The 26,988-nt window shown below is 36.4% G+C and overlaps 1 protein-coding gene across 3 annotated transcripts in view; it reads left to right on the forward strand.

Moving 5' to 3' along the window:
• The window catches only part of HACL1 (2-hydroxyacyl-CoA lyase 1), a 47,287-nt gene that overhangs the window by 3,952 nt on the left and 16,347 nt on the right, over window positions 1-26,988 (forward strand). The window contains exons 3-12 of one of the 3 annotated variants that reach the window (XM_077750863.1): window positions 2,674-2,714; window positions 3,511-3,591; window positions 5,500-5,572; window positions 7,252-7,329; window positions 8,634-8,728; window positions 10,568-10,680; window positions 13,265-13,400; window positions 21,630-21,735; window positions 23,656-23,739; window positions 24,703-24,804. In XM_077750863.1, the coding sequence (XP_077606989.1) occupies window positions 2,674-2,714; window positions 3,511-3,591; window positions 5,500-5,572; window positions 7,252-7,329; window positions 8,634-8,728; window positions 10,568-10,680; window positions 13,265-13,400; window positions 21,630-21,735; window positions 23,656-23,739; window positions 24,703-24,804 (909 nt within the window). The remainder of the gene's footprint in view (window positions 1-2,673; window positions 2,715-3,510; window positions 3,592-5,499; window positions 5,573-7,251; window positions 7,330-8,633; window positions 8,729-10,567; window positions 10,681-13,264; window positions 13,401-21,629; window positions 21,736-23,655; window positions 23,740-24,702; window positions 24,805-26,988) is intronic. The other 2 variants (XM_077750864.1, XM_077750865.1) reach the window with 2 other exon arrangements.

A 26,988-nucleotide genomic window follows, 5' to 3' on the forward strand; every position in this document is an offset into this window, starting at 1 on the left:
CCACTGACTCAGGTCGGGAATACAGATAGAAGAGCCAATTTGAAGGGAAAAGATAATAAATTCAAATTTGATGAGTGTGCGATGCATGTAGGACATTCCCAGTACATAGTACCCTCAGTTAACCTGAGTCTGCAGTACAGAACTCAGGAAGACTTTTTTTTTTTATTTCTTTTTTTTAATGTTTTATTGATTTCTGAGAGAGAGAGACAGCATGAACAGGGGAGGGTCAGAGAGAGAGAGGGAGATACAGAATCCAAAGCAGGCTCCAGGCTCTAGGCTCTGAGCTGTCAGCACACAGCCCAACGTGGGGTTCGAACCCATGAACCGTGAGATCATGACCTGAGCCGAAGTCAGATGCTTAACCAACTGAGCCACCCAGGCGCCCCAGGAAGACTTAACTAGTGCCTGAATTCAGCATAATGACAGGGTGATGAAAGGAGAAAGTGAGATCAGACTCAGAAGCCATTCAAGAGGCAGAAGAGGACTTGGTGTCCAATTACATGTTTGTTCTAAACAGAAAGGCGTAGTTGGTTGTGGACGGTTGTGACTTGATTGTCTTTCATCAGATCCTCAGAGAAATCGAGACCTACACTGACCAGCTTTCCAAGGAAGAGGCACACTGTTAGGAATGTAACAGTCACTGAGAACGAACTGCGTGTGGGCAGTATTCTGAGTGTTTTACATGTGTTAACTGATTTCATCCTCCTAGCAGTGCTGTCAGGTATGTTCATTTCACAGATAAGGAAGCCAGGGTACAGAGTAACTTACCAAAGTTACAGAGCAGAAAGCAGGGGAGGCATGATTTGAATCAAAACAATTCAGCTCTAGAGTCTGCTCTAAAGTACTACACACACAGCTTTCTGCTTGTGAGTGGAGGTAATTTGGTAGAGAAATACATGTTTTATGATCATCAAAAGAGCTCCTTTTCAACTTTTGACATTTGCTACCAGAGGGATATAATTTTTGGTACATGCTGTTTTGTATTTTGCATTCTGTCGCAGTAGTCTGTACCCTGCTTTAGTAAGTGGACAGTGTTCTTCCGTGTCCAAATAAGTATTCGTATTGCAACAGACATTATATTTTCAGCACTCACATTTTTTGGAGTTGTCTTATTATTACCCCATGTGAATTTTACCTTATGTGCAAAAGGGAAAAGCTATAAGGGCCCATGGAGAACAGTAACACAGATGGCACAGAGCCTTTGTGTGCTTTCTTACTTGGGCGTATGGTAGTGGTGTAAGTTAAGATTATGATTCATAAAAATTTATTTTTAATTGTTTTACCCTTATGTCCTAAACATGTATTTAAGTTCAGTCTAATACGCATAAAGTTGAGTGGAGGTTAGAAAATATCTTTTTATTATTTTTTTAAATGAGAAGAAATAATACTAGAAAAAGATGTCCCAGATTAAGAAAAAGGATTTATTTGAGAGTGCATTTAGCAGTTTTTGAGGTTATCTGTATTTAATTTAGTACGTCCCCCTTTTTCCTGTGCAGCTGAAGTGTAGTTTAAAAACTAACTGGGGCGCCTGGGTGGCTCACTTGGTTAAGCATCCAACTTCCGCTCACCTTGTGATCTCAGGGTTCAAGAGTCCAAGGTTTGGATACTTTGTTCCCCTCTTTCTCTGCCCCTCCCCCACTCCCTCCTTCTTTCTTTCTCTCTCTCAAAAATAAACATAAAAAAAAAAAGTAAAAACTAATCATATGGAGCCATAAAGGGAATCTCAAGAAAGCTCTGAAGATCGAAAACATATAGTATATGTAACCCGACCACGTGGAAATAAATTCAGTAACAGAAAGATAACTAGAAAATCCCCAGACTTGAAAGTGAAATAACACATTTGATAGTTTGTAAAAATTTTAAAAGATTGTTAAAATCTAAAAAACTTTAGGGCAGACTGGTCAAAAATGAAAGAGAAAATACAAATTACTAATAGCAGGAATGAAAAAGGACACATCACTATGAACCCTAATTAGCCAATGGATTGTGGAAGAAATCACAGTAGAAAATAGGAAATATTTTGAATTGAATGATAAAAGATGAGATTTCAAACTTGTAAAGTAGAGCTAAAGCAGTTCTTAGAGGAAATGGCTTTAAGTAAATCTATTACTAAAAAAGATTTAAAAATCCGTGCTTTAAGCTTATATTTTAAGAAGCTAGAAGAAGAAAACTGAATTCAACCCAAAATTAAAGAAGTAAAATAATAAATACAAGAGCAGGAATCAGTGAAATAGAAAACATATTAACAATGGAATCAACAAAGCCAAAAATTGGTTCTTTGAAAAGATTAATAAATTTGATAAATCCCCTAGCAAGACTGATGAAGAGTAAAAGAGAGAAAACACAAATTCCTAATATTAGGGATAAGATAGAGAGCATTTTTGTTGATCCTGCAGGTATTATTAAGAGTATATTATTGATAAACTAGATGATACAGATAAATTCCTTGAAACACTAAGACCTAGATTAGATATCTAAACCATTACTTGACACTTACAGGTAGAACATTACTTGTTAGGGGCGCCTGGGTGGCTTAGTCGGTTAAGCGTCCGACTTTCGCTTGGGTCATGATCTNCACCCAGTTCTAGTTTTTTATTTAATCATAAGTGTATATACATGTACTTAACTGTAAGGATCCAAATATGCTTAAGTCCCAGTATTTTTTCTTTGTAGGCTTGTTATGCTGCCTCTGCGATTGGATATCTGACAGGCAGGTAAACTCAAGTCTATGTTTTATTTCAATTTCTTTTAAAAGTGGTCCTAGAGTTTCTTAAGGAATTACTTTAGGGGCACCTGTGTGGCTCAGTAGCTTAAGCATCCGACTTCGGCTCAGGTCATGCACTCCCACTTTGTGGGTTCAAGCCCTGAGTCAGGGTCTGTGCTGACAGAGCCCAGAGCCTGCTTCAGATTCTGTGTCTTCTCTCTGCCTCTCCCCCGCCCCCAAAATAAATAAACATTGAAAAAAAAATTTTTTTTTAAAAATCACTTTATAAATATAAAATGGCAAACTGAATTATTGGGAGATACTTTTTCCTTGAGTGTTTTGAAGTTAGAAAGTCACATTTAAGGTAAAGCATTCAAATTAAATTTTTAAAAAGTTTGAGGCAGATCATTCCATTTCAGAATTACTTTCGGTCAGATATCAATTGACATATTTCTCTATTAAAATTTTTAAAGACCTTTTTCCACATAAAAATGTACTCAGCATCAAAAATTTGCAGTTAAATCGATTGGGCCCAAATATAACCTCTTCAAAATGTGAAGAGGTTAGTGAAATACAGTGTGAAGATGATAGGTCTCTTCTTTCTTGCAGGACGACTGATACAATCTTTCTTTTGTTTCTTTTATAATTCCCAAAATATTCTAATAATTGCTTTACCAATTGTAGTAAAGACCTGTATGTCCTTCCTTTGAAGTCCAAGAAAATTGCCATGTTTCCCCCTAAAGTGATATTAATCACCTGTTACACTTGACCTGCATTTAATAAAAGAAATTCTGTTTTGCTTCTAGGCCAGGCGTATGCCTTGTTGTTTCTGGTCCAGGTCTTATCCACGCGTTGGGTGGTATGGCAAATGCAAACATGAACTGTTGGTAATTAAATTGTTATTACTGAAAACACTTCCTTAAATGCTGATGTGTGATTTTACCTAGTGGAGCAACCAGATCTGGAGTGAGAAGATCTGGAATCAAGTGCTTGAGGGAATGGCTTGGTAAAAAACTAAACTAAGAATAGTATTAGGAAGAACAACAACAACAACAAAAATCAGTAATCTTACTTAGAGGCAAACACAACATTTTTGAGTTTTTGGAAAACTTATGTGTAGAAGCATGTGGGAATACATGTATACTTAACTCATTAAGTCTGCCCTGTGTGTAAACTCTCTTTCAAGTAACATCTTCTTTCATTAAGACATAAGTGTTTCTAGGGACACCTGGCTGGTTCAGTTTGTAAAGCATGGAACTCAATCTCAGGGTCATAAGTTCAAGCCCTACATTGGGCATGGAGCCTACTTTAAATATATATATATATATATATAAGTGTTTCTGAACACATATGTAGAAGCATATGATTTATTTCATAGAAACTAGACAGTGTATAATATGTCATTCATATAACATCCTCTGAAGATAGAAGTGTTTGTAAACTTATGTGTAGAAGCTTGTGGGAATAGACTTGTGCTAACTCATTAAAACTATATACTGTGTATAAACCTTAAACACACACACACATTTTGGAGTGTGTGTGTGTGTCTGTGTCTGTGTCTGTGTGTATGTGTCTCTCTCTATATGTGAATGTGTGTACAGTTCTCTTTAAGTGCAGAATTATTTTTAAAACACCCCAGCTCAGTATGTACAAATGTATCCAATTCTTGATCCTGTTTTGCATAACTAGCAAGACAATTGAAATTCTTATATTTTTTTTTAGTTTGCTTTATAAGCCCTTTAGTACTTACTCTTTGACCTTGCCCTTAACCCCATCTTTGGGGTTAGCCAATAAGGTCATGTTAAAGGGAGTTATGTTCTAGTCAATTCATAAAATATTTACTTTTCCTTCATACTAAGAAGTATCATCCTAGTATGAAGGAAGAGTAAATATTTAGGTATTATTTAGACCAGTGTCCTGGTAGGAAGGATGTTGTCCATTTTCTTTATGCCTTCTCTCCTTTCTTCTTATGTAGTTTAAAAGTAAAAACTAACCATATGGAGGCCATAAAGGGAATCCCAACAAAACTCTAAAGATCAAAAATATACAGTACTTGGAATTCTTGAGGAAATGGTTTTAAATGAATCTGTTACTAAAGAAGACCAAAAGTCCATGCTTTAACCAGTAAGATCATGTTAGAGAGGGTTATGTTCTAGTCAATTTATAAAGTATTTAATCTTCTCTCATATTCCTAGAAAATGAATATTCCTAGAAAATGAATATGAGAGAAGATTATTTTAGATTAATGTCCTAGGAGGAGGGCATTGTTCACTTTTTTGACATATGCCTTCTTTCCTTTCTCCCTAGTCTTTCTCTTTCTTTACCTTCTTCAGGGTCTGGGGTTTTTTCCGATAACTTTAAGTTTGCTGTAACTTTTCTCCTCCTTGAAGGAAGAAATTTATTGGTGTGGAATTTCTCTCACTCCATCATTTCCAAATAGACTCACTTAGGAAAGTGTGAAAAAAAATTGTTTCCTTCTCTTAATCCCAAGACTAATAATGGGAAGGGAATAAAAATTTATTTTACATTACCATACCTAGAGGTTTGGCATCAGCATCCAGAATGGCTTGGGAAGAGGGAGACATGGAGTAAAAGCATTTCCTATAGATTTCAGGTTTTTCTGAAATTAAGAAATTAAAGAAATTCTCTCATATCAGGTTGCCTCCTTCCTAAATCTTTAGTTTGTTGAAATTTTCTCTCTCAATGTATATTGCTGTTTATTAATTGGGCACTTTCCTGAGTATTTTACTTTTTATCTCATTTGTAATTCTCTTTTAAAACAACGAATATTTCAGGCCCTTGATTGTGATTGGCGGTTCTTCTGAAAGAAGTCAGGAAACTATGGGAGCCTTCCAGGAGTTTCCTCAGGTACCCAACTCTAAAATTGTTGTTACAGAGTTTAGTAGCATAAATGTATGCCATTAAGATTTAAGGAGAAAAATAAAAGATTTAAGGAGAAGAAATTAAAACAATCTGTAAAATAAACATGACAATAAAATAGACCTACCTGAGATAATTTAGAAGTTATTTTCCTTAACTGCAAGACAATCTCAATGTTGATATTTAAGAAACTTAGGCTCTGCCTGCTTAGGAGCAGTCTTCCAAGAAATACATCCTTTTTTTTTTTTAATTTAAAAAAAAATTTTTTTAATGCTTATTTTTGAGAGAGAAACAGGGCGCAGATGGGGAGAGGCAGAGAGAAAAGGAGACACAGAATCTGAAGCAGGCTCCAGGCTCTGAGCTGTCAGTAAAGAGTCTAATACAAGGGGCTCAAATTCAGGAACTGCGAGATGATGGCCTGAGCTGAAGTCGGATGCTTAACTCACTGAGCCACCCAGGCATCCCAAGAAATACATCTTTTTAACAGGCTTTTAAACTCTGAAAATAAGTCTTAAAGATGCAGGAATAAAAATGGTGTAGGACAATGCCTCTCAAACTTTAGAGAAGTAAAAAGTTGAGAGGGAAAAACCCTACTTAAAATGACTCTCCGTAAAAATAAAATGACTGTCGGTAGATTCTGGACAAATTCATTTTTATCTTAGAAAGCTGAAGGAAGGAAAGTATTTAAAAATTTCTAAAAACTTAAAAGAATTTGTCAACAAGATGCTATAGTGGGGGGCGCCTGGGTGGTTCGGTTAAGTGTCCGACTTCGGCTCAGGTCATGATCTCACGGTTTGTGGGTTCGAGCCTCGCATCAGGCTCTGTGCTGACAGCTAGCTCAGAGCCTGGAGCCTGTTTCGGATTCTGTGTCTCCCTCTCTCTCTGACCCTCCCCTGCTCATGCTGTCTCTATCTCTCTCTCAAAAATAAATAAAATGTTAAAAAAAAAAAAAAAGATGCTATAGTGGGATTTCTTTTTTGCTTTTTATACATTTATCAGAGATACAAGAGAGGTGTTCATAAATACTTGCATAAAACAAAACACTACAGGTTTAAGAATCATTGTAGAAATAAATAGGTGAGAGTGAATGATTAATTTTAAGATAAGAATATATTTACCCATTTGCAGCACAAAGTTATGGCCAAAGTTAAAACCATTAGGCAGAGTCTACTTGTTAATCAAAGTCATTGTGCGAAATTCAAAATATAACACAGAATTTTAATATGATTTAAATTATTGTAAAATATTAGATCTTGGTATAGTTTGATGCAAACGTTATATTTTTATCCTCTTGAAAGGAAATTGAAGTTTTACTTAGTTAATGGCAAAGAATGACAATAGTTATTTAAAAGATACTGATGCATTTACACTCTCACCAGCAGCTTAGGAGAGTGCTTGTTTTCCTGTGTGGAGGTAGACACTGAGTATTATTAAACTCTTTTTTGCTAGTCTGAGAAATGAAAATGGTGTCTTGTTTTTTATTACTGAGGCATAAGTTTGATTGTGCTTTACATTTCATAGGCTTTTCAGAAACAGCTGAAGTAATATATTTTCTTCATCTTTTCTCTAAACTTAATAGGAAGTAATGAGTTAACATTTCGTCTTTCTTCAGAAGAGTAATATGATTTATGAGCTGAATTTTAAGAGATTTTTTTTTCTGCATATAGGTTGAAGCTTGTAGATTATATAGCAAGTTCTCTGCCCGGCCAAGCAGCATAGAGACTATTCCCTCTATTATCGAGAAGGTAAAGTATTTAATTATAGGTCCTCCAAGTCAATTGGTTTTTCTCATTTGCTCATACCTGTGTTATTTTTATTTTCAATAAAATGAGCAACAATTTGGTATATATTCAGGCATTCAAAAATGATATTGTTAAAGAGCTATGTACGTTTTTGCTGTTTGCTGTCCTTTAATTATAGAAACAGATCAAATAAATTATTTTTGAAAAAAGTTTCTCATTCAGCTTTTTAAATTATTTTTTAAATTACAGAAAAGTAAAAAGAAAGCTAAAAGGAAACCCTACTTCCCTTTTTGTCATGCTTTTGCAAAATATTATTTTTGAAAATTAGTACTAATGCATATAAAACTGTGTCTTAGTTGACTAAACAGCATAGAATAAATTAATTTTAGTTAACCAACATTGGTATGTGGAGTTATGTTTAAGCTGTTTCAATACCATGTGTTATAGGAACCATGTGACACATATTAAAGCATCATAGTTTCTCAAACCTTGGCCAAGTCGTTAGTATTAGAAAGCAGGTAAAAGTACACGTTATGAAGACTTGACAGGCAGAGAGCTTGGTGGGTAATTTCTAAGACTAACGTGTGCTACATCATGAATTTTAAAACCCTTAGCGAGTATTTTCTTTCCTATCTCTCCCCTTTAAAAAGAATACTTAAAAAATGTATTTTCTATGTTTGTTTATTATTGAGAGACAAGAGAGACAGAGCATGAGCATGGGATGGGCAGAGAGAGGGGGAGACACAGAATCTGAAGCAAGTTCCAGGCTCCTAGCTGTCAGCAAAGAGCCCGACATGGGGCTCAAACTCACAAGCTGTGAGATCATGACCTGAGCCAAAGTCAGACGCTTACCTGCCTGAGCCACCCAGGTGACCCTTTGCACATTTATTTTAAAATAATTCTGTTTTATTTACTTTTAAGAGACAGAGAAAGGATGAGCAGGGGAGGGGCAGAGAGCGAGAGGGAGGCACAGGATCCGAAGCAGGCTCCAGGCTCTGAGCTGTCAGCGCAGAGCCCGACGCCAGGCTTGAACTCAACAAACTGCAAGATCATGACCTGAGTTGAAGTCAGATGCTTAACGGACTGAGCCACCCAGTCACCCCTAAAAATAAATACTTTTAAAATATATACAATCAACTGAGGGCATTTCAATTTTAGTTAAAATTGTTTATTTCTCCAGCTAAGGATGTCCAGAAAAATTAAAGTTGTATTCCTTTTACAATTTTTAATTGCCTTTGAGTGAATTGTGTTACTCAATTATGTAATGAGAATTTTAAAATATTTCCTTTTATTTGTAATAAATTTAGGCAGTAAGAAGCAGTACTTATGGTCGTCCAGGTGCCTGTTATGTTGATATACCTGCAGATTTTGTGAACTTGCAGGCGAATGTGAATTCCATAAAGTAAGTAATAGTGACACTGGAGTTCGTTCTTAATTGTATTATTATAATGCTTAACTTTTTAACAATTTACCTAGCAGTTTATAAATTAATCTTCATCTCTCTTAACTTTTGACAATTTAATAATTAAACTAAATCCTGGCCTAAAGGTTTAATTCTGTTAATCAAAATGGTATTACTTAGTAATTTTGGGGGGCAATAATTATTAAGTGAAATATATGGAGCTTCCTGAACACTTATCTGAAATTATTCTCCCAGTAATTATAAATAATACATCCCCATTAATGTAGGAAGGATTATGTAGAGTCTTCTTAGTGTAAACCAAGAAATAAGGTGACTGTTGAAAAATTCTTTAGGACTCGGCCTAAAAAATTTTAGTCTTTCCCTCTGTCTCTGTGATTTAAAAATATTCCAACCCAGGTGTTACTATGATTTGCCATGTTCCCTTCTTCCTTAAATAAATACTGAGTGAATAAAAAGTATAAGAAACATTTTTTACTGGTATCTAAGTCACCTCTGATAAGGATGGATACCTAGGTTAACGCATTACCCTGGGTACCATTTGGTGTGTTCTTGCTGTTGTGGACCCAGTGGTTCTCTAGTGACTACAGAGAGGCAGTGTGCATTTCCGTCTATTCAGTCTACCAAGGAAAATACAATTCCCTGGTGAGAGTCAGACAGAAAAGACATCTCCTCTGCATAATACCTAAACATGATAAAATATTATTGAGAGGAGGGAAGGCAGAGATGAGTTTACTAAAATAAATGAAAACACTGAGGACTCAGTGTCCAGAAATATTTAACTATAATTTATATTTCTTTTTTAAATTTTTTTAATGTGTATTTATTTTGAGAGAGAGAACATGAGCTGGGGAAGGGAAGAGAGAGAGAAAGGGAGACACAGAATCCGAAGCAGGCTCCAGGCTCCGAGCCGTCAGCACAGAACCCAATGCAGGGCTCGAACTCGTGAACTGTGAGATCATGACCTGAGCTGAAGTCGGACGCTTAACCGACAGAGCCGCCTATGCACCCCTATAACTTACATTTCTGTGCTAACTATACTTAATATTTCTTTTGCTAATACATGTTGTATACTAATATCGACTCTCCCATTGAATGGAAATATAGTGAGGTAGTTAAAAGCATGGACTTTGGAGACAGAATGACCTAGTTCAGTCCAGTCTCTGCCACATACCATCTGGGGACCCTGGGCAAATTACTGTCAGTTTTTCACCCACTGGTGATATGGAGATAAAAGGCCTAACCTCATTGTTTTGAAAATTAAATGAGATTAAATGACACATAGTATTAAACACTGGCTTTTAGTATGTTTTTTACTATGATTATAACAACAACTATTACTACAGTGTAACACTATTGTCTCAAATTTCCTGTCAATGAATTACTCACTAGATTGGTTTTAGATGATATTAGGCAATAATTTAATTTACTAGATGTGATAGGGACATTACCGTTATATAGGAGAAAGTCTTTATCTTTTAGAGCTGCATGGAAAAGCTTTTAATTGTGTATAATTCATTTTTTTTTAATAGTTTATTGTCAAGTTGGTTTACATATAACATCCAGTGCTCATCCCAACAAGTGCCCTCCCCCATGGCGTATAATTCACTTTAAAATGGTTTGGGGAAAAAAATTATGTACATATTTGTGTGCGTGTGTGAAGCAAATGTGATAAAATGATACTAAGTTGTTGAATCTACCTGGTGGATATATGGAGTTTATCGTACTGCTTTTTTTTCTACGTTTTTATGTATTTGATATTTTCACAATTAAAAGTTTAAAACTTGGCCTCTCTTAATTGACAGAACTCTTTCCTTCCAGGTTCATGGAGTGCTGCCTGCCCCCTCCTGTTAGCATGGCAGAACCCTCTGCTGTGTGTGCCGCAGCCTCTGTTATTAGACATGCCAAGAAGCCCCTTCTTATCATCGGCAAAGGTAGCATTGAATGCAACTCTAAATTTTGCCAGGCTGTCAAAAGAATGCTGATTCTGTTTAGAAATTCTCTTAATCACTTATTAACATATCTAATATTCGAAATTGGAGTATGAGTTCTTTTCATCTAGCATTATTTATTAATTTTGAAATCATAGAATTATTCTAGAATGCCCAGGAATCTTGCCCATTTAAGGGAATATCACCCATTCTATTTCTTCAGTCCTACGTATGAATTGTGGTTTTTTCCACTATAAAAAGGGTATGTGATCATTATTCAAAATTTTGCAAAATCCAGAAGATTAGGAATAGATTCCTTCATCCAAAGACAACTGTCTTTAACGCATAATACTTTTCTATTCATTTTTGCATGTATCGTCTATATGTTGTGATTACACCATATAGACTGTTTTATTTATATTGTGTTTATTTCATTTAATATTATAACAACATTTCTTCATAGTTTTAAATTTTTTTTAATATAATTTTAATGTCTATTTGTGTATATCCTCATACTTCACCGGGAGATACTTAAAGCTTTGCCAGTTTTGTTTGTTTGTTTAGTATAGTTGTGACATATATGTTTATGCTTAAAGCTTTTTCCATGTTTAAACTTTAAGATAGATTCCCAGAAAGAAAAGTAAGTTAAAAGGTAATTCATACTTTAAGGTTTTTTGTACATATTTGTCAGCTTCCTTTCTCCCAAGGTATTGTACCAATTTATACTTCTGTCAGCAACTTGTTATAGTACTCATTGTATGTTGTAGAACTTGGGGAGCTGTGAAACACCTATGACCATGCTAGCCAGTATCAACTACTGAGGAACTAACTAATAGAAACTAAAAACAATTTTTTAATTTATTTTTTCATACTCATAAAAGGCTTTCTTATTCCTTCATTTTCTAGCTTGAACATTCTTATTTTTTTAATTACAAAAACATTTTTTAATGATTATTTATTTTTAAGAAAGACCCCAAGCATGAGCAGGGGAGGGGCAGAAAGAGAGAGACAGAATCTGAAGCAGGCTCCAGGCTCTGAGAGTCAGCACAGAGCCCAATGCAGGACTTGAACCCACTACCTATGAGATGATGACCTGAGCCAGAGTCGGACCCTCAACTGACCGAGCCACCCAGGTGTGCCCTGACACTAAAAATAACTTTACTGAAAATGGTGGACAACAGAAAAAAAATGGAAATTAGAGCTAAGTTGAATGCAGTTACATGATATATTAGCTCGGTGGTCTTGGCAAACAATTGCTTTGAGTCTCAGTTACCTCACCTGTAAAACTGAGATACCAACTATGTCAACACGATTGTTATAATTAAATAATAAGATAAGTAGAAGGAACTCAGTAGATGCTAGTTTTCATTCTTCATTTAACCAACATTTGATGAGTACTTTTGATAAGGCAGGGACTATAGAAAACAATTGTGAGATATACAGAGAAATAATGGTCCCTACCTAGAGATAATTCTCTATCAAATAAGTGCTGTGTACCCAAAAGTGGTGTGTCTACAGAGGGTGAGGGGGATTCTCAAGGGAAGCAGCAACTATTTGCTTATGTAGGTAGTAATGGAAAGACTATCTTGAAGAGATGACACTGCTTCACTTGAAAAACATGGATGATAGGTCACTGGGGACAAGTCCAGTCAGAGAGAACTGGGTGGACAAAGTTATTGAGGCAAGAAAGAAAATACAAGGAAATTTTCTGGACAAAAAAAAAAAGCTCTTTTTCATCTGACATGTATGAGAAAAGATTTTATGGAGCTGGTGGGGGGGACACTGTGTTGAATCTGAATAGTACCCTATACTATTTACTGAGATTTAGTAGAGAATTACAAGCTTCAGATATGGGGTAGTGGTCTACTAGTCCTGAAAAAGAATATAAAATTATACAGCTAAAAAGAATTATAATGGCCTTAATGACGTTAGAAATGATACCATTCTATATTCAAGGAGTTTCCAGTGTCATTGCAGGCTTAGAGCCTGGTTATTCTGCAGGCACATGAGCATAGGAACAAATGATATGTGAACCACTTGGGTTAGTCTTGTTGCAGTCACAGAACCGTAGAGAGTATGAGGAGATCCACAGAGCTTTAGAAACTTAAGTTTCTTGTTAGGATTTCCACGCCTAGAGTAGGAGACTCTGTGCAGTCCAAGTTAGCTGATGGTAGAGAGCAACACATGAGTTTAGTGAGAGCCTCTCCGTGTCAGGGCAAAGTCCTTTGCTGCCCAATGGGGCCTGTCAGTAAAACATATTGTATTCAGGCAACTGTGAGTAGTAATTTAGTAGGAAGCGTTGAACAGGCAATTGAGAGCAGCAAGCGATGTGAGATGCAACTTTTACAGTAGACGTCCTTTAGGATAATTGAGAATATTATGGGGAAGGAAGTTAGAACCGTCACCTTCTTAAACATTTTAAAATCCCAAAGGTACAAACTGGTCATTACCATTTGCTTTGAGTATAAGACCTGTGTAAACAAGAGATTATTTGAGATGTCCTAAGAGAATTTCGTGTGAACCATTTTAAGAATTACAGTGCCTGGAACTTAACTGACTTGTCTAAATATGTTTGCGTTTCTTGTAGGTGCCGCTTATGCCCATGCAGAGGAGGGTATCAGGAAACTGGTAGAGCAGTGTGGGTTGCCATTTTTGCCCACCCCCATGGGAAAGGGGGTCATTCCTGATAACCATCCTAACTGTGTAGGTGCTGCCAGATCCAGGTACGTGGCATTCTAGAGTTTAAGTACAATGGCCTGGCTGATTTTAAGCGAATTTAAGTTCTTTTGTGACTTTAATGAATCTAGGAGAAGTTCTGAAATGTAATTTTAAGCACACCTGTTTCTTTTTAGACTTTTCAGCACTCTAAAGATGTTGCTCACTGCCTTCTGACCCTCCTGGTTTTAGATGAGAAATCTGTAGCCGTTTGAATGGTTGTTCCCCTGTATGTGATATGTTCTTCCGTGCCTGCTTGCAGGATTTGTCTTTATCTTTGGTTTTCAGCAATTTGCTTATATGTCTGGGCATGGTTTTCTTTTAGTTTATCCTTGTTCTCTAATCTTCAATATGAAAATTAATGTGTTTCACAAAATTTGTGAAGTTTTTGACCACTATTTCTTCAAATATTTTTTTTTCTATACCAATCTCTTTCCAATTTCCTGGGATAATGCAAATAGTAGACATTTTGACACTGTCCCATAGTTCCCTGAATATCTGTTCAATTTTTTCATCTTTAAAGTAGTTTATTAGCGGTTTCTTATAGGAAGTGCTCTTTTTATTTTTATTTATTTTTAGGTAAATTTTTTATTTTATTTATCTTTTATTTGAGGTATAGTTGCTACGCAGTGTTGCATTAGTTTCAGGCATACAACGTAGTGATTTTACAGCTCAGCACATCATGCTGTGTTCTCCATTCAATCCTTTTCAATGCTTTTGTCTCTTTTATATTTATCTGTTGAGAACCTCTATCTTTCCACGTGTTTGAAGAGTATTTTTGTTTACTTTGTGGAGCATATTATAATAGCTATTTTAAAGTCCTTATTTACTAATTTCAACATCTGAGTCATCATAGAATGGGTGTGTTTTCATTTCTTTTGGGAATGGGTCACATTTTTTTTCTGGTTCTTTTGTATACTGAGTATTTTTGGAACGTATCCTAGATTTTAAGTATTATGTTGCAAGATTCTAGGTTCTGTTGACATCCTCTGTTGAATGTTGATTTTGTTTGTTTGCTTTAGCGGGCAGTTAGTCTGGTTAGGTTCAGACTGCAAGGTCTTACTGGGGGCAGTAGTTCCAGGGTCAGTTCAGTTTCAAAACCTTTGCTGTGTTTGTCTACATATGCACAGGCTGAGGGTGAACCCTAGCCATGTGCCAGTTCCTCTCCAGAACCAGGGATTTCTTTTCTCTTCTCTGTAGGAGAAGACACTCCCTGCCCTCTCCAGGAGTCCCTTGTACTCCCTTATAGTACCGCACAAATGGAACTGCCTTTGGGGCAAAGTAACGAGAGAGAGAGAGAGAGAGAGAGAGAGAGAGAGAGAGAGAGAGGGAGGGAGGGAGGGGAGAGGAGAGGAGAGGAGAGGAGAGGAAGGAGAATTGTCCCTATACTCTTCACAGTCCAAAGGGGCTCCTTTCCTGGTTGTTCTTGCCTGAAAAATGAAGTCTCTCTTGGTATTTTAGCTGCTGGAGACCTACCACGATGCAGCTGTGCAGGAGGGCCACCCCCATAGCTCTCGCCCCTATTTGGCTGCGAGAGCCAAAAAGGAAAAAGGAAAAACTTCAACTTTTCCCCACCGTGTTTCTCCCTGGCTTGCAGGGTCCCTTTGTTTGATCACCTGGTCAAAAAGACAAGGTTTCTCCCCAAGTGTTTGTTACCCTCCAGTTCTGCAACCAACCCTGCCCTGAGTTAAAGCTACAAAATGAAAGATGGGGAAATAAACCTTTTGTGCGTTTTGACTCCTCTCCCCCACCATCTACTATTGGTTACTTTTCAGAATCCTCAGGCAGTTGCTTTTCATATTTTGTTCCCAGTTTTCCATTGTGATTAGAGAGCTAGGCTATAGTGGGCTTACCCAGTTGTGGCTGGCACTAGAAGTCTCCTATTTTTAGATTTTTAAAACATATGTTTTCATAAACTATACATTTTTTCTTTTAATTTCTTTATAATGAAATATTCTAAATAATACAAATGAGACAATTTAATGAACACTTATGTAACCACCACTCAGCTTTATCAAATTGATGTAATATATTAAGTATTATGTAACATTAATTAAGTAATATGTCATTGCTTTAGTTTCTTTTCTTTATTTTTTTAAAAATTTTTTTGTAAAGAAAAAATTACAGACTCATTTGTAGTTCTCTGAATAGCTTTCCTGATCTCATTCCTTCCCTCCCAGTACAGAGTTCATCACGGTTATGCATTTGGTGCTTTTCATATTCTCATGCACACACTAAAATTAATTTTGAGGGTTTTTAAAATGTAATTTTTGCTTATTTAATGCTATCTTAAATAGATTATACCTTAATCTATTAAGATTAAGATATAGATTATACCTTTATTTTTTTGAATATTGGTATACACTGTACAGTAACCAAATTCTTACCCTGTTAAGGTTTGTGTGTGTGTGTGTGTGTGTGTGTGTATGTTTATATATTTTTATTTTAGCTTGACTTGAGCTGAAGTTTATCTTCATTCCATCCAAAGTTTAAGAAGGCAATATTAAACATATGGAACATTCTCCAAAATAAATCACATACTGAGACATAAATCAGCCCTTGACAAGTACAAAGAGAATGAGATCATACCATGCATATTTTCAGATCACAATTCTATGAAACCCAAAATCAACCACAAGAAGAGATTTGGAAAGACCATGAATACTTGGAGATTAAAGAACATTCTACTGAAGAATAAATGGGCTAACCTAGAAAGTAAAGAGGAAATTAAAAAGTACATGGAAGCCAATGAAAATGATAACACAACAGCCCAAAACCTTTGGGATGCAGCAAAGGCGGTCATAAGAGGGAAGTATATAGCAATCCAGGCCTTCCTAAAGACGGAAGAAAGGTCTCAGATACACAACCCAAACTTAATCCTTAAAGAACTGGTAAAACAGCAAATAAAGTTCCCAAACCCCCAGAAGACAGGAAATAATAAAAACTAGAGCAGAAATCAATGCTATTGAAATAAATAAATTTAAAAAAACCCAGCAAAACAGTAGAACAGATCAATGAAACCAGGAGCTGGTTCTTTGAAAGAATTAACAAAATTGATAAACATCTAGCCACTCTGATCAAAAAGAAAAAAGAAAAGACCCAAATAAATAAAATCAAGAATGAAGGAGGAGAGATCACAACCAATACTGCAGAAATATAAACAATAATAAGAGAATATTATGAGCAATTATATGCCAATAAATTGGGCAGTCTGGAAGAGATGGACAAATTCCTAGAAACATATAAACTACAAAAACTGAAACAGGAAGAAATAGAGAATTTGAACAGACCCATAACCAGTAAAGAAATTGAATCAGTAATCAAAAATCTTCCAAAAAACAAGAGTCCAGGACAGGATGGCTTTCCAGGGTAATTCTACCAAACATTTAAAGAAGAGTTAACACCTATTTTTTGAACCTGTTCCAAAAAATAGAAATGGAAGGCAAACTTCCAAACTCATTCTATGAGGCCAGCATTACCTTTATTCCAAAACTAGACAAACACCCTACTAACAAGGAGAACTATAAAACAATTTCCCTGATGAACATGGATGCAAAAATTCTCAACAAAATAACAGCCAACCGGATCCAACAATGCATTAAAAAAATTATTCACCATGATCAAGTGGGATTTATACCTGGGATGCAAGCTGGTTCAATATCTGCAAGTCAATCAGTGAGATAGATCACATTAATAAAAGAAAGGATAAGAACCATATGATCCTCTCAATAGATACAGAAATTGCATTTGACAAAATAAAGCACCCTTTCATGATAAAAACCCTCAAGAAAGTAGGGGTAGAAGGATCATACCTCAAGATCATAAAAGCCATATTTGAAAGACCTACCACTAATATCATCCTCAATGGGAAAAAGCTGAGACCTTTTCCCCTTAGGTCAGGAACACAAGGATGTCCACTCTCACCAGTCATATTCAACTTAGTGTTGGAAGTCCTAGTCTCAGCAATCAGATAACACAAAGAAATAAAAGGCATCCAAATTGGCAAGGAAGAAGTCAAACATTCACTGTTGACAGATGGTATGATACTCTATGTTGAAAACCCAAAAAATTGCACCAAAAAAACTGCTAGAACTGATCCATGAATTCAGCAAAGTTGCAGGATATAAAATCAATGCACAGAAATAGGTAGCAATTCTGTTCTGTACACCAATAATGAAGCAGCAGAAAGAGAAATCAAGTAATTGATCGCCTTTATAATTGCACCAAAAACCATAAAATACCTAGGGATAAATCTAACCTAAGCAGTGAAAAATGTATACACTGAAACTATAGAAACCTTATGATAGAAATTGAAGAAGACACACACAAAAAGGAAAGGTATTCCATGCTCATGCATTGGAAGAACAAATATTGTTAAAATGTTGACACTACCCAAAGCAGTCTACATATTCAATAAAATCCCTAGCAAAATAACACCAGCATCCCTATGAAAATAACACCAGAGCTAGAACAAACAATCCTAAACTTTGTATGGAACCAGGAAATACCCCAAATAGCCAAAGCAATCCTGAAAATGAAAACCAAAGCTGGAGGCATCACAGTTCCCGACTTCAGGATGTAATACAAAGCTGTAATCATCAATACACGATGGTACTGGCACAAAAAGAGACACTTAGATCAATGGAACAGGATAGATAGCAGGAACTGGACTCACAAACAAATGGCCAACTCATCTTTGACAAAGCAGGAAAAAATATCCAACAGAATAAAGACAGTCACTTCAGCAAATGGTGTTGGAAAACTGGACTGCGACATGCAGAAAGATGAACCTGGACCACTTTCTTACACCAGACACAAAAATAAACTCAAAATGGATGTAAGACCTAAATGTAAGACAGGAAACCATCAAAATCCTAGAAGACAAAGTAGGCAAAAACCTCTTTGACCTTGGCCGCAGCAGCTTTTTACTCAACATGTCTCCAGAGTCAAGGGAAACAAAGCAAAAATGAACTATTGGGACCTCATCAAGATAAAAACTTGTGCACAGTGAAGGAAACAATCAGCAAAACTAAAAAGCATCTGATGCAATGGGAGAAGGTATTTGCAAATGACATATCAGATAAAGGGCTAATATCCGAAATCTATAAATCACTCATTAAACTCAACACCCAGAAAACAAATAATCCAGTGAAGAAATGGGCAATAGACACTTTTCCAAAGAAGACATCCAGATGACTAACAGACACATGAAAAGATGCTCAACATCACTCATCAGCAGGGAAATACAAATCAAAACCACACTGAGATACCACCTCACACCAGTCAGAGTGGCTAAAATTGACAAGTCAGGAAACAAAAGATGTTGGTGAGGATGTGGAGAAATACAAACCCTGTTGCACTGTTGGTGAGAATGCAAACTGGTGCAGCCACTCTGGAAAACAGTGTGGAGGTTCCTCAAAAAATTAAAAATAGAACTACCCTACAACCCAGCAATAGCACTACTAGGAATTTATCCAAAGGATACAAGAGTGCTAATTCATAAGGGCGCTTGTACCCCAACATTTATAACAGCATTTTGAACAGTAGCCAAATCATGGAAAGAGCCCAAATGTCCATCCACTGGCGAATGGATAAAGATGTGTTTATATATACAATGGAATACTACTTGGCAATGAGAAAGAATGAAATCCTGCCATTTGCAACAACGTGGATGTAACTAGAGGGTATAATGCTAAGTGAAATAAGTCAGTCAGAGAAACACATCATATATTTTCACTCATATGTGGAACTTGAGAAACTTAACAGAAGACCATGGGAGAAGGGAAGGGGAAAAACGGTTTCAAACAGAGAGGGAGGCAGACCCATAAGAGACTCTTAAATAGAGAACAAACTGAGGGTTGATGGGGGGAAAGAGAGAGAAATGGGTGATGGGCATTGAGGAGGACACTTGTTGGGATGAGCACTGGGTGTTGTATGTAAGTGATGAAGCATGGGACTCTACCACCAAAACCAAGAGCACACTGTATACGCTGTATGTTAACTAACTTGACAATAAATTATATTTAAAAAAATTAAAAATAGAACTACCATATGACCCGGCAATTGCATTACTAGGTATTTATCCACAGGATACAGGAGGGCTGTTTTGAAGGGGCACATGCACCTCAATGTTTATAGCAGAGCTATTGACAATAGCCAAAGTATGGAGAGAGCCCAAATATCCATCAACAGATGAATGGATAAAGAAGATGTGGTATATATATGCAATGGAATATTACTCACAGACCAAAAAGAATGAAATCTTGCCATTTGCAACAACGTGGATGGAACTAGAGTGCATTATACTAAGTGAAATTAGAGAAGGACAAATACGTGACTTCATTCATATGTGGAATTTAAGATGCAAAACATGAATATAAGGGAAGGGAAGCAAAAATAATATAAAAACAGGGAAAGGGACAAAACATAAGAGACTCTTAAATACAGAGAACAAAGTGAGGGTTGCTGGAAGGGTTTTGGGTGGGGAGATGGCCTAAATGGGCAAGGAGTATTAAGGAGGGCACTTGTTGAGATCAGCACTGGGTGTTATATGTAGGGGATGAATCACTGGAATCTACTCCTGAAATCATTATTACGCTGTATGTTAACTTGGATGAAAATTTGAAAAAGAAGTAGAAAAATGAAGACTATTTATCTTGAAAACAGAAGTTAATAGTGTAAAAAAGATTACAAGCAGTTTAAATAATTGAATCAATATTATCAGGTATCAATAAATAAATCTATTCTTCCAATTGCAGTTTTCATCTGTTTGTTAAATTGGGTCCCAGAGGACCAATACAGTATATGAAAACACGTACTGTATCATCACTGAAGAAGACAAAAGCAAAAGAACAGATCCCTTATAGAAAAATACAGGATAAAAGAGAAATAGCTAAGAAGCAGAAAAATGAGAAGTAAAAAAACAAACAAACCCACAGCCATCATGATAATAAATTCTTCTGTAGAAAGGTAGAAACATTATTGATTTGATCAATAAAATAGTAAAATGACAGTTATGTATATTATAAGAACAAAATCCGAAACAAATGATACAGCATAAAATAAGCAAAGATGTGTGAGATAAACAAAAACAAAGCAAGAATCACTGTTAATATTGGTGTGGATATCAAAGTAAAGATTATTTTTAAAAAATTAGAAGTTATATTGACAAGGATATTAAGATATATAAAATAAAGTATTAATAAATGTAAATATTTTTGAAAGCAATTTGGGAATATGAATCAATTGTCTTAAAAATACCTTCTTCTAAGAATCAATATGAAGTATGTATTTAGATTCTAGCATAGGGACGCCTGTGTGGCTCAGTCGGTTAGGCGTCTGACTCTTGGTAATGACTCAGGTCATGATCTCACAGTTGTGAGATTGAGCTCTGCAGTGAGTGTGGGACCTCTTGGGATTCTGTCTCTCCCTCTCTCTCTGCCCTTCCCCTGCTCACACACACAAAAAAATATTCAAGCATAAAGATGTGCAACCCAGTACTATTAATAACAGATTACCCACTAAATAAGGAAAGGTTTAATAAATTTGGTGTATGTGTTCTGCACAATATGTAGCCTTTCAAAATTGTACTTAAAGGGGCCTGCCTGGCTCAGTCAGAAGAGCATGCGACTTTATCTCAGGGTTGTGTGTTTGAGACCTACGTGTAGGGATATAGAGATTACTTAAAAAATATAAATAGAGCATTAAAATAATAAAAATGATACAAATTTTAAGAAGAACCTAATGAAAAGGAAAATGTGATAATAAGCAAAAGTGCATGAGACAGTATTCTAGCATATAAGCTCAACTATGTAAAAATATACTTGCATTGAAAGACTAGAGTTGCAATATACCAGACTATTAATAATAGCTTTCAAGTCGATAGTATTACTACATGAGGTTTTTTTTCTTTATACTTTTTCTGTTTTCCACATTATATACAGTAGACTTGTAATAATTTTTCTAACAATAAAAAGAAATAAGCAATGAAATAGGTATAGTCTTATAATATTTATCTATGTATTTTACCTTTTAGATTACTATTTAAATAGAATGGCTTCATAAATTATTTTGATTTAAACAATCAAATTTACCCTAGAAGCTTATTCTGAAAACTAAACTAAAATAAGCTCCAAATCATTTGAACTTAGCAAAGTATTTAGAAAGTAATTTTAGGATAATTCAAATACGAAATATGGATATACCTTTTGTATTAAACAAATTTTTCTTTTTAATAGGGCTTTGCAATTTGCTGATGTAATTGTGTTATTTGGTGCCCGATTAAATTGGATTTTGCATTTTGGACTGCCTCCAAGATACCAGCCACATGTGAAGTTTATCCAGGTACTCAGAGTAGAGAGATTTAAAATCAGAGCTATCTGTGACTTACTGTCCCCAGCTATTATGATCTCTGCTTTCTTCCTGGCTTTTGTAGATTTTTATTGTCTAACACGTACCAAAGTAAGCTGCCTTTTCAAGCCTATGAAATATAATGTACCACTTTACTTCTAACCAGAAAACCTTTCAAAACCAAGTTTTAAATAGTTTGAAAAACATAATTCGCCTCTTCTTCATAGTTCATGTACATTTAAAGGCAGACCAAAGGGGTTTGAGTAGAATGGTAGATTAGAACAAAACATTCAACATTGTTAGAGATTGAGTTGTCGTTTTAGATGCCAAATCTTTCTCTTTAAGATTTTTTTAAAAGTTATTTCTACACACAGCATGGGGTTTGAACCCACAACCCAAAGATCAAGAGTCACACACTCCACTGACTGAGCTAGTCAGGCACCCCAAGATGCCAAATCTTTCAAACATCTTTTGGTTAGGAATGTCTAAATGTTTTTACCTGTCACTGAGCAGGGTGAAATGTACTCTGAATTCCGTCTGATGAGTCCTGTATCATTATGATCCTCTTTCTAAGCCAGTTTCCTTACTGGTGTGGAAAGTACTGTCTGTATAGTACAGTGTGAATATGTTTGCTCTCCAGAGATTGTGTATGGTGTTTGATGACCCAGCTACAATTGCTGTCTTCTCCCTGTTTACTTTTTAAGGAATCCACTTCTAATAGTCCCATTCCCCCTGGGGTTATGGGAGAACTAACTCTGCAAATAAGCAAGACTGGGGTTTCCTGGAAGACGTTGCCACCTCTTGATTATCCCTCGAGTACAGAATAAAGTGCATCCCCTCTGAGGTGGCTAAATTACAACTTCTTGTACAGCTATTTTCACTTGCCCATGGTCATTCAGAAATGGAGCTTCTGGGCAAATGGGAAGTAATCATGCCGTACCCTAGGAAGTAGTAGTTCTGAAAATGTGGTCCCTGGACCAGCAGCATCAGCCTCACCTGGGAAACCAGTTAGAAAAACACATTTTGGGGCCCCATTCAGACCTGCTGAGATCAGAGACTCCAAAGTAGACTCTTGGAGTTTGTGGTTTAACAAGGCTACCAGGTGATTCTGACAGTTCACATTTGAGACTTGCTCTAGGTAGGAACTACAGTGTAATTAAACAGAACCTGAGGTGCCTGGGTGGCTCAGTCGGTTGAACATCCAACTTTGGCTCAGGTCATGGTCTTGTGGTTCATGGTTCGAGCCCTGCATCGGGCTCCGTGCCAACAGCTCAGAGCCTGGAGCCTGCTTTGGATTCTGTGTCTCCCTCTCTCTCTGCTCCTCCCCTGCTAACATTCTGTCTTTCTCTCCTTCAAAGATAAATAAACATTAAAAATATTAAACAGAATCTTATTATTGATGAGATTAAAAACTATATAATTAATCAACTCACATGCATTCCTGAGTATAATAGAACAATAATCAAATCTACAGAGTAGATATTAAAATGAAGGAGGAGGATGAAGTTTCTGTATTTACTGTGATACAGTTCTATGGATTTTAATTTTATTAAGAAATATCTTGGATATCAAATCATCTTTATCATTTGTTGCATATACGCAGTTCATTTATTCAGTATTAACTTCTTTTTTCATTAAAAAAACTTTTTTAGTGTTTATTTTTGAGAGAGAGAAAGAAACAGTGTGAGCAGGGGAGGGGCAGAGAGAGAGGGAGACACAGAACTCGAAGTAGCTCCAGGCTCGTCTCTGTCAGCACAGAGCCTAAAACAGGGCTCGAACTCACAAACCGCGAGATCATGACCTGAGCCGAAGTCAGCTTAATTGACTGAAACACCCAGGTGCCCTAGTATTAATTGACTTCTTAAAAATTTTTAAGAATAAGCATGGGTTGTTCTTAAGCTTTATCTCTTTTAGGTTGATATCTGTGCAGAAGAACTGGGGAATAATGTAAAGCCTGCTGTGACTTTATTAGGAGACATAAATGCCATCACTAAACAGGTAAGAGCTTCTACCTAGGTTTTAATGTATATGGATTGGTCTTTAAGGAATAGTCTGTTCTTAAAAATGTCTCAGCCTTGATCCACTTGGTGACAGGCTTATTAATATCTATTTTAAACAAAATTCATGATGTAAAGCTAGTCTTAAAAAGAACTTTGGAACTCAGTAAATCCAACTCCTTATATATAAATCATTTTTATGTGAGTAAGTTAATCATTTTGGAAGGCAATTGAAGACTTAAAGGCATTCAGTAGGCAAACAGTGATATACTAAATAGGATTCAGCTGTCTGAAAAATTATACTACAGCTTCCAAAGGAACGGAACTTACAGCCAAGAAATGTCTTAATGTACTGGAAAAATCTAACTTAGTATTTCATTAGGCAATAAAGAGATTTCTTTACTCTTCAAATGGTACTCAGTGACTTGTCCAGATTCTCACTATTTGTATGTAATTTATACAGTTCACTATAAGAGGAGATAAAGTATAGTGTTATCTTTCACTTGATATTGGATACAAATTGGTATTGTTATCATGACTACATAATGTTAGGAAGCAATCCCCAATCACATTTTAGAATATCCTGGAACATTTGATCTGTAATTTGGAAGTCCCTGGATGTTTGTGGCTGTTGTCCTTCCCACAAGGATTCTATGGTGGGGGTGATTTTCTTTCTAGTGTTGAAAGTTGAGGAGGACATAAAAGCCCCTGCCTGTGAGGTGAGGTAGCATTTCCCTTGTGTTCTTTGGAAATCCCAACATTTGGCAGAAGTCTACACTGACCCAAACAAATGCTTTCCATGTTGCCTATTTGTTTTCTACCAGTTGCTAACTGCCTAAAGGACAAACAGTGAGTGATGAGAAGGGCAAGATAGTACAGCAGTATCGTCTTCTTTAACATGATGTTGTTGTGTTAACATGACGTAAGCATATTTTCAAAAAATAAAAAGTCTGTGGTTTTTTAGCTTCTAGAACAATTTGATAAAACACCATGGCAGTATCCTCCAGAGAGCAGCTGGTGGAGAACTCTGAGAGAAAAAATGAAGAGCAATGAAGCCGCAAGCAAGGTAATACGAGACTCAGAAATTCAGGAACATTTCAGGCTCTTGGTTCTGTTAGCTCTGTCATAATATGACTTACACATTCCTAAAATCAGCACGCTATGTAAAGTCATGGAGTAAAAACCATGGGGTTCATGGGAAAAAAGGTTTAGAGGCACAGCTCTCAAAACTTTGTGAAACATTAAGATAGGAACCTAATAAAAATTCTACACATGTTAAATGGTTAAGACATATATATTTTGATAAATATAGGACTTTTCCTTGAAAAAGACCTGAACTCCCTTGTGGAAGTTGTCATTGGGAGGATCTCAACTTGTGAGTTAGTGTGATGTGATGGAAGGAGGCTGATCTGACATTGGACAGAAAGTTATAAGAGCCTGTGTGAATGGGTAGGGCTCACTGTCCTCAGTTTGACCTTGACACCAAATCACAATTAAGAGATCTTTTGGAATCTTAAATTCTGGGGCATGTTTTTCTACCCTTAAGATATAAGTCCTTCAAGGCATGCATGTATAATAGATAAACGTTTCATCAAAATTAAAACTTTGTTCTAATGTACAGCCCTTTTAAAAAAAATGTCAGCTTTATTGAGGTATAATTGACACATAAAATTGTAAAATACTTAAAGGTATATCATGACGATTTGATAACACATATACACGGCGGGGAAGGATTGCCCCCATCTATTTCATTAACACATCCATCACTTCATACTTTTCTTTCTTTCTTTCTTTTTTGTGAGACCATTTATACTCTTTTTAAATTAACTTTGGTGCCACCATGGGAAATTATTTTGTGACTTCCTCAGCTGCATTCATGGCTTTGCCTGATATCTAAAGGCCTTGGAAACTATACTAAAGTGTGAAGCCACCAGACCATCCACTACTAACCGTGAAATGAACCACTTCTGTTGGACGGGGTGATTTCTTTTTTAAATTTTTTTTTTTTTTTTTTTAATGTTTTATTTATTTCTAGGAGAGAGAGAGACAGCGTGAGCAGGGGAGGGTCAGAGAGAGAGGGAGACACAGACGCTGAAACAGGCTCCAGGCTCTGAGCTGGCAGTCAGCACAGAGCCCGACGCGGGGCTCGAACCCACGAACCGCGAGATCATGACCTAAGCGAAAGTCGGACGCTTAACCGACTAAGCCACCCAGGCGCCCCTCGACGGGGTGATTTCTATTTAGAGTCTTCGTATATAGGTAGAATTGTTTTTCTTTGATAATGAGAAAGGTTGTTCCTGATTTTTTTTTCTGATGTTTTGTGTATTCCTATGCATCTTGGTTCAGCTGGGTGTAGTTTTCTGTGTTCCTGGAGTGTTTCTCACTGACGGAATCCTGCATAAGCAATGTGAAATTTGCGTTGTGCTCCTGTTGTTCCCTTATAGATCAGATGTCTTGGAATAAATTCACATTTTCAAAAATCACAGAATTGACTATACATAACTCCATGTTTTATTGGAATTTTCATCAGTGGCTATTTCTATCAAGAGGCAGTCTCAGTTCTATTTTCTTGAATGGTGTCATAATTAATCCCTTCTTTTCCCTAGGAATCATACTAGTTTAAGATGGAAGGAGCGCAATTGCCTCTCTCCTCTGGTGCAGGATAGGGGGTGCCTTATCCATCTTAGGTATACTCTCCAGAAGGCCAAAACAGCACAGGGGAAGAGGCAGTGCTGGAAGCCCATGGGACTATTGCCACTAAAGCCCCACGTGGCTTTCTCTCCGATCTAGCAGGCATATGACTAGACAAAGGCACTTATCGTGCTCCATTCAAAGACTCTTTAGTGGGTGAAGCACATCCCCTTTACTCTCCAGTGAGCTTGGAGAAGAACCAGATTTTCAGATTTTCTAAAATCCTGACTTCATTTTTATTTTAAACTTAAGGGCGTATTTCCCATTAAAATATTCTAGAATAAAATGTTTACTTTTTCTAAGGCAGTGTATTCTTAAAAATGCTCAAATAAGACTGTTTGGTTTTGTTTAACCCAATGTTTCCAGCTATCTTTACTATAGACTTTTCTGACTTCAGAATGCTAATGTGCATTGTGGATCTCCAAGAAGAGATATTCCCTAGCTTATTTGATCTTGTCCCAGACTGGGGCTGTTGATCCCATTTTTCTTAGCACGTCCCATAGGAGTGTTAGGAGATCCATTAGCTTCTAAGAGTGGCCGTTTGGGAACCTTGTAGCTT

The sequence above is a fragment of the Crocuta crocuta genome, unplaced genomic scaffold (genome assembly GCF_008692635.1).
Source record: "Crocuta crocuta isolate KB4526 unplaced genomic scaffold, BGI_CrCroc_1.0 scaffold279, whole genome shotgun sequence".
NCBI classification, from domain to species: Eukaryota; Metazoa; Chordata; class Mammalia; order Carnivora; family Hyaenidae; genus Crocuta; species Crocuta crocuta.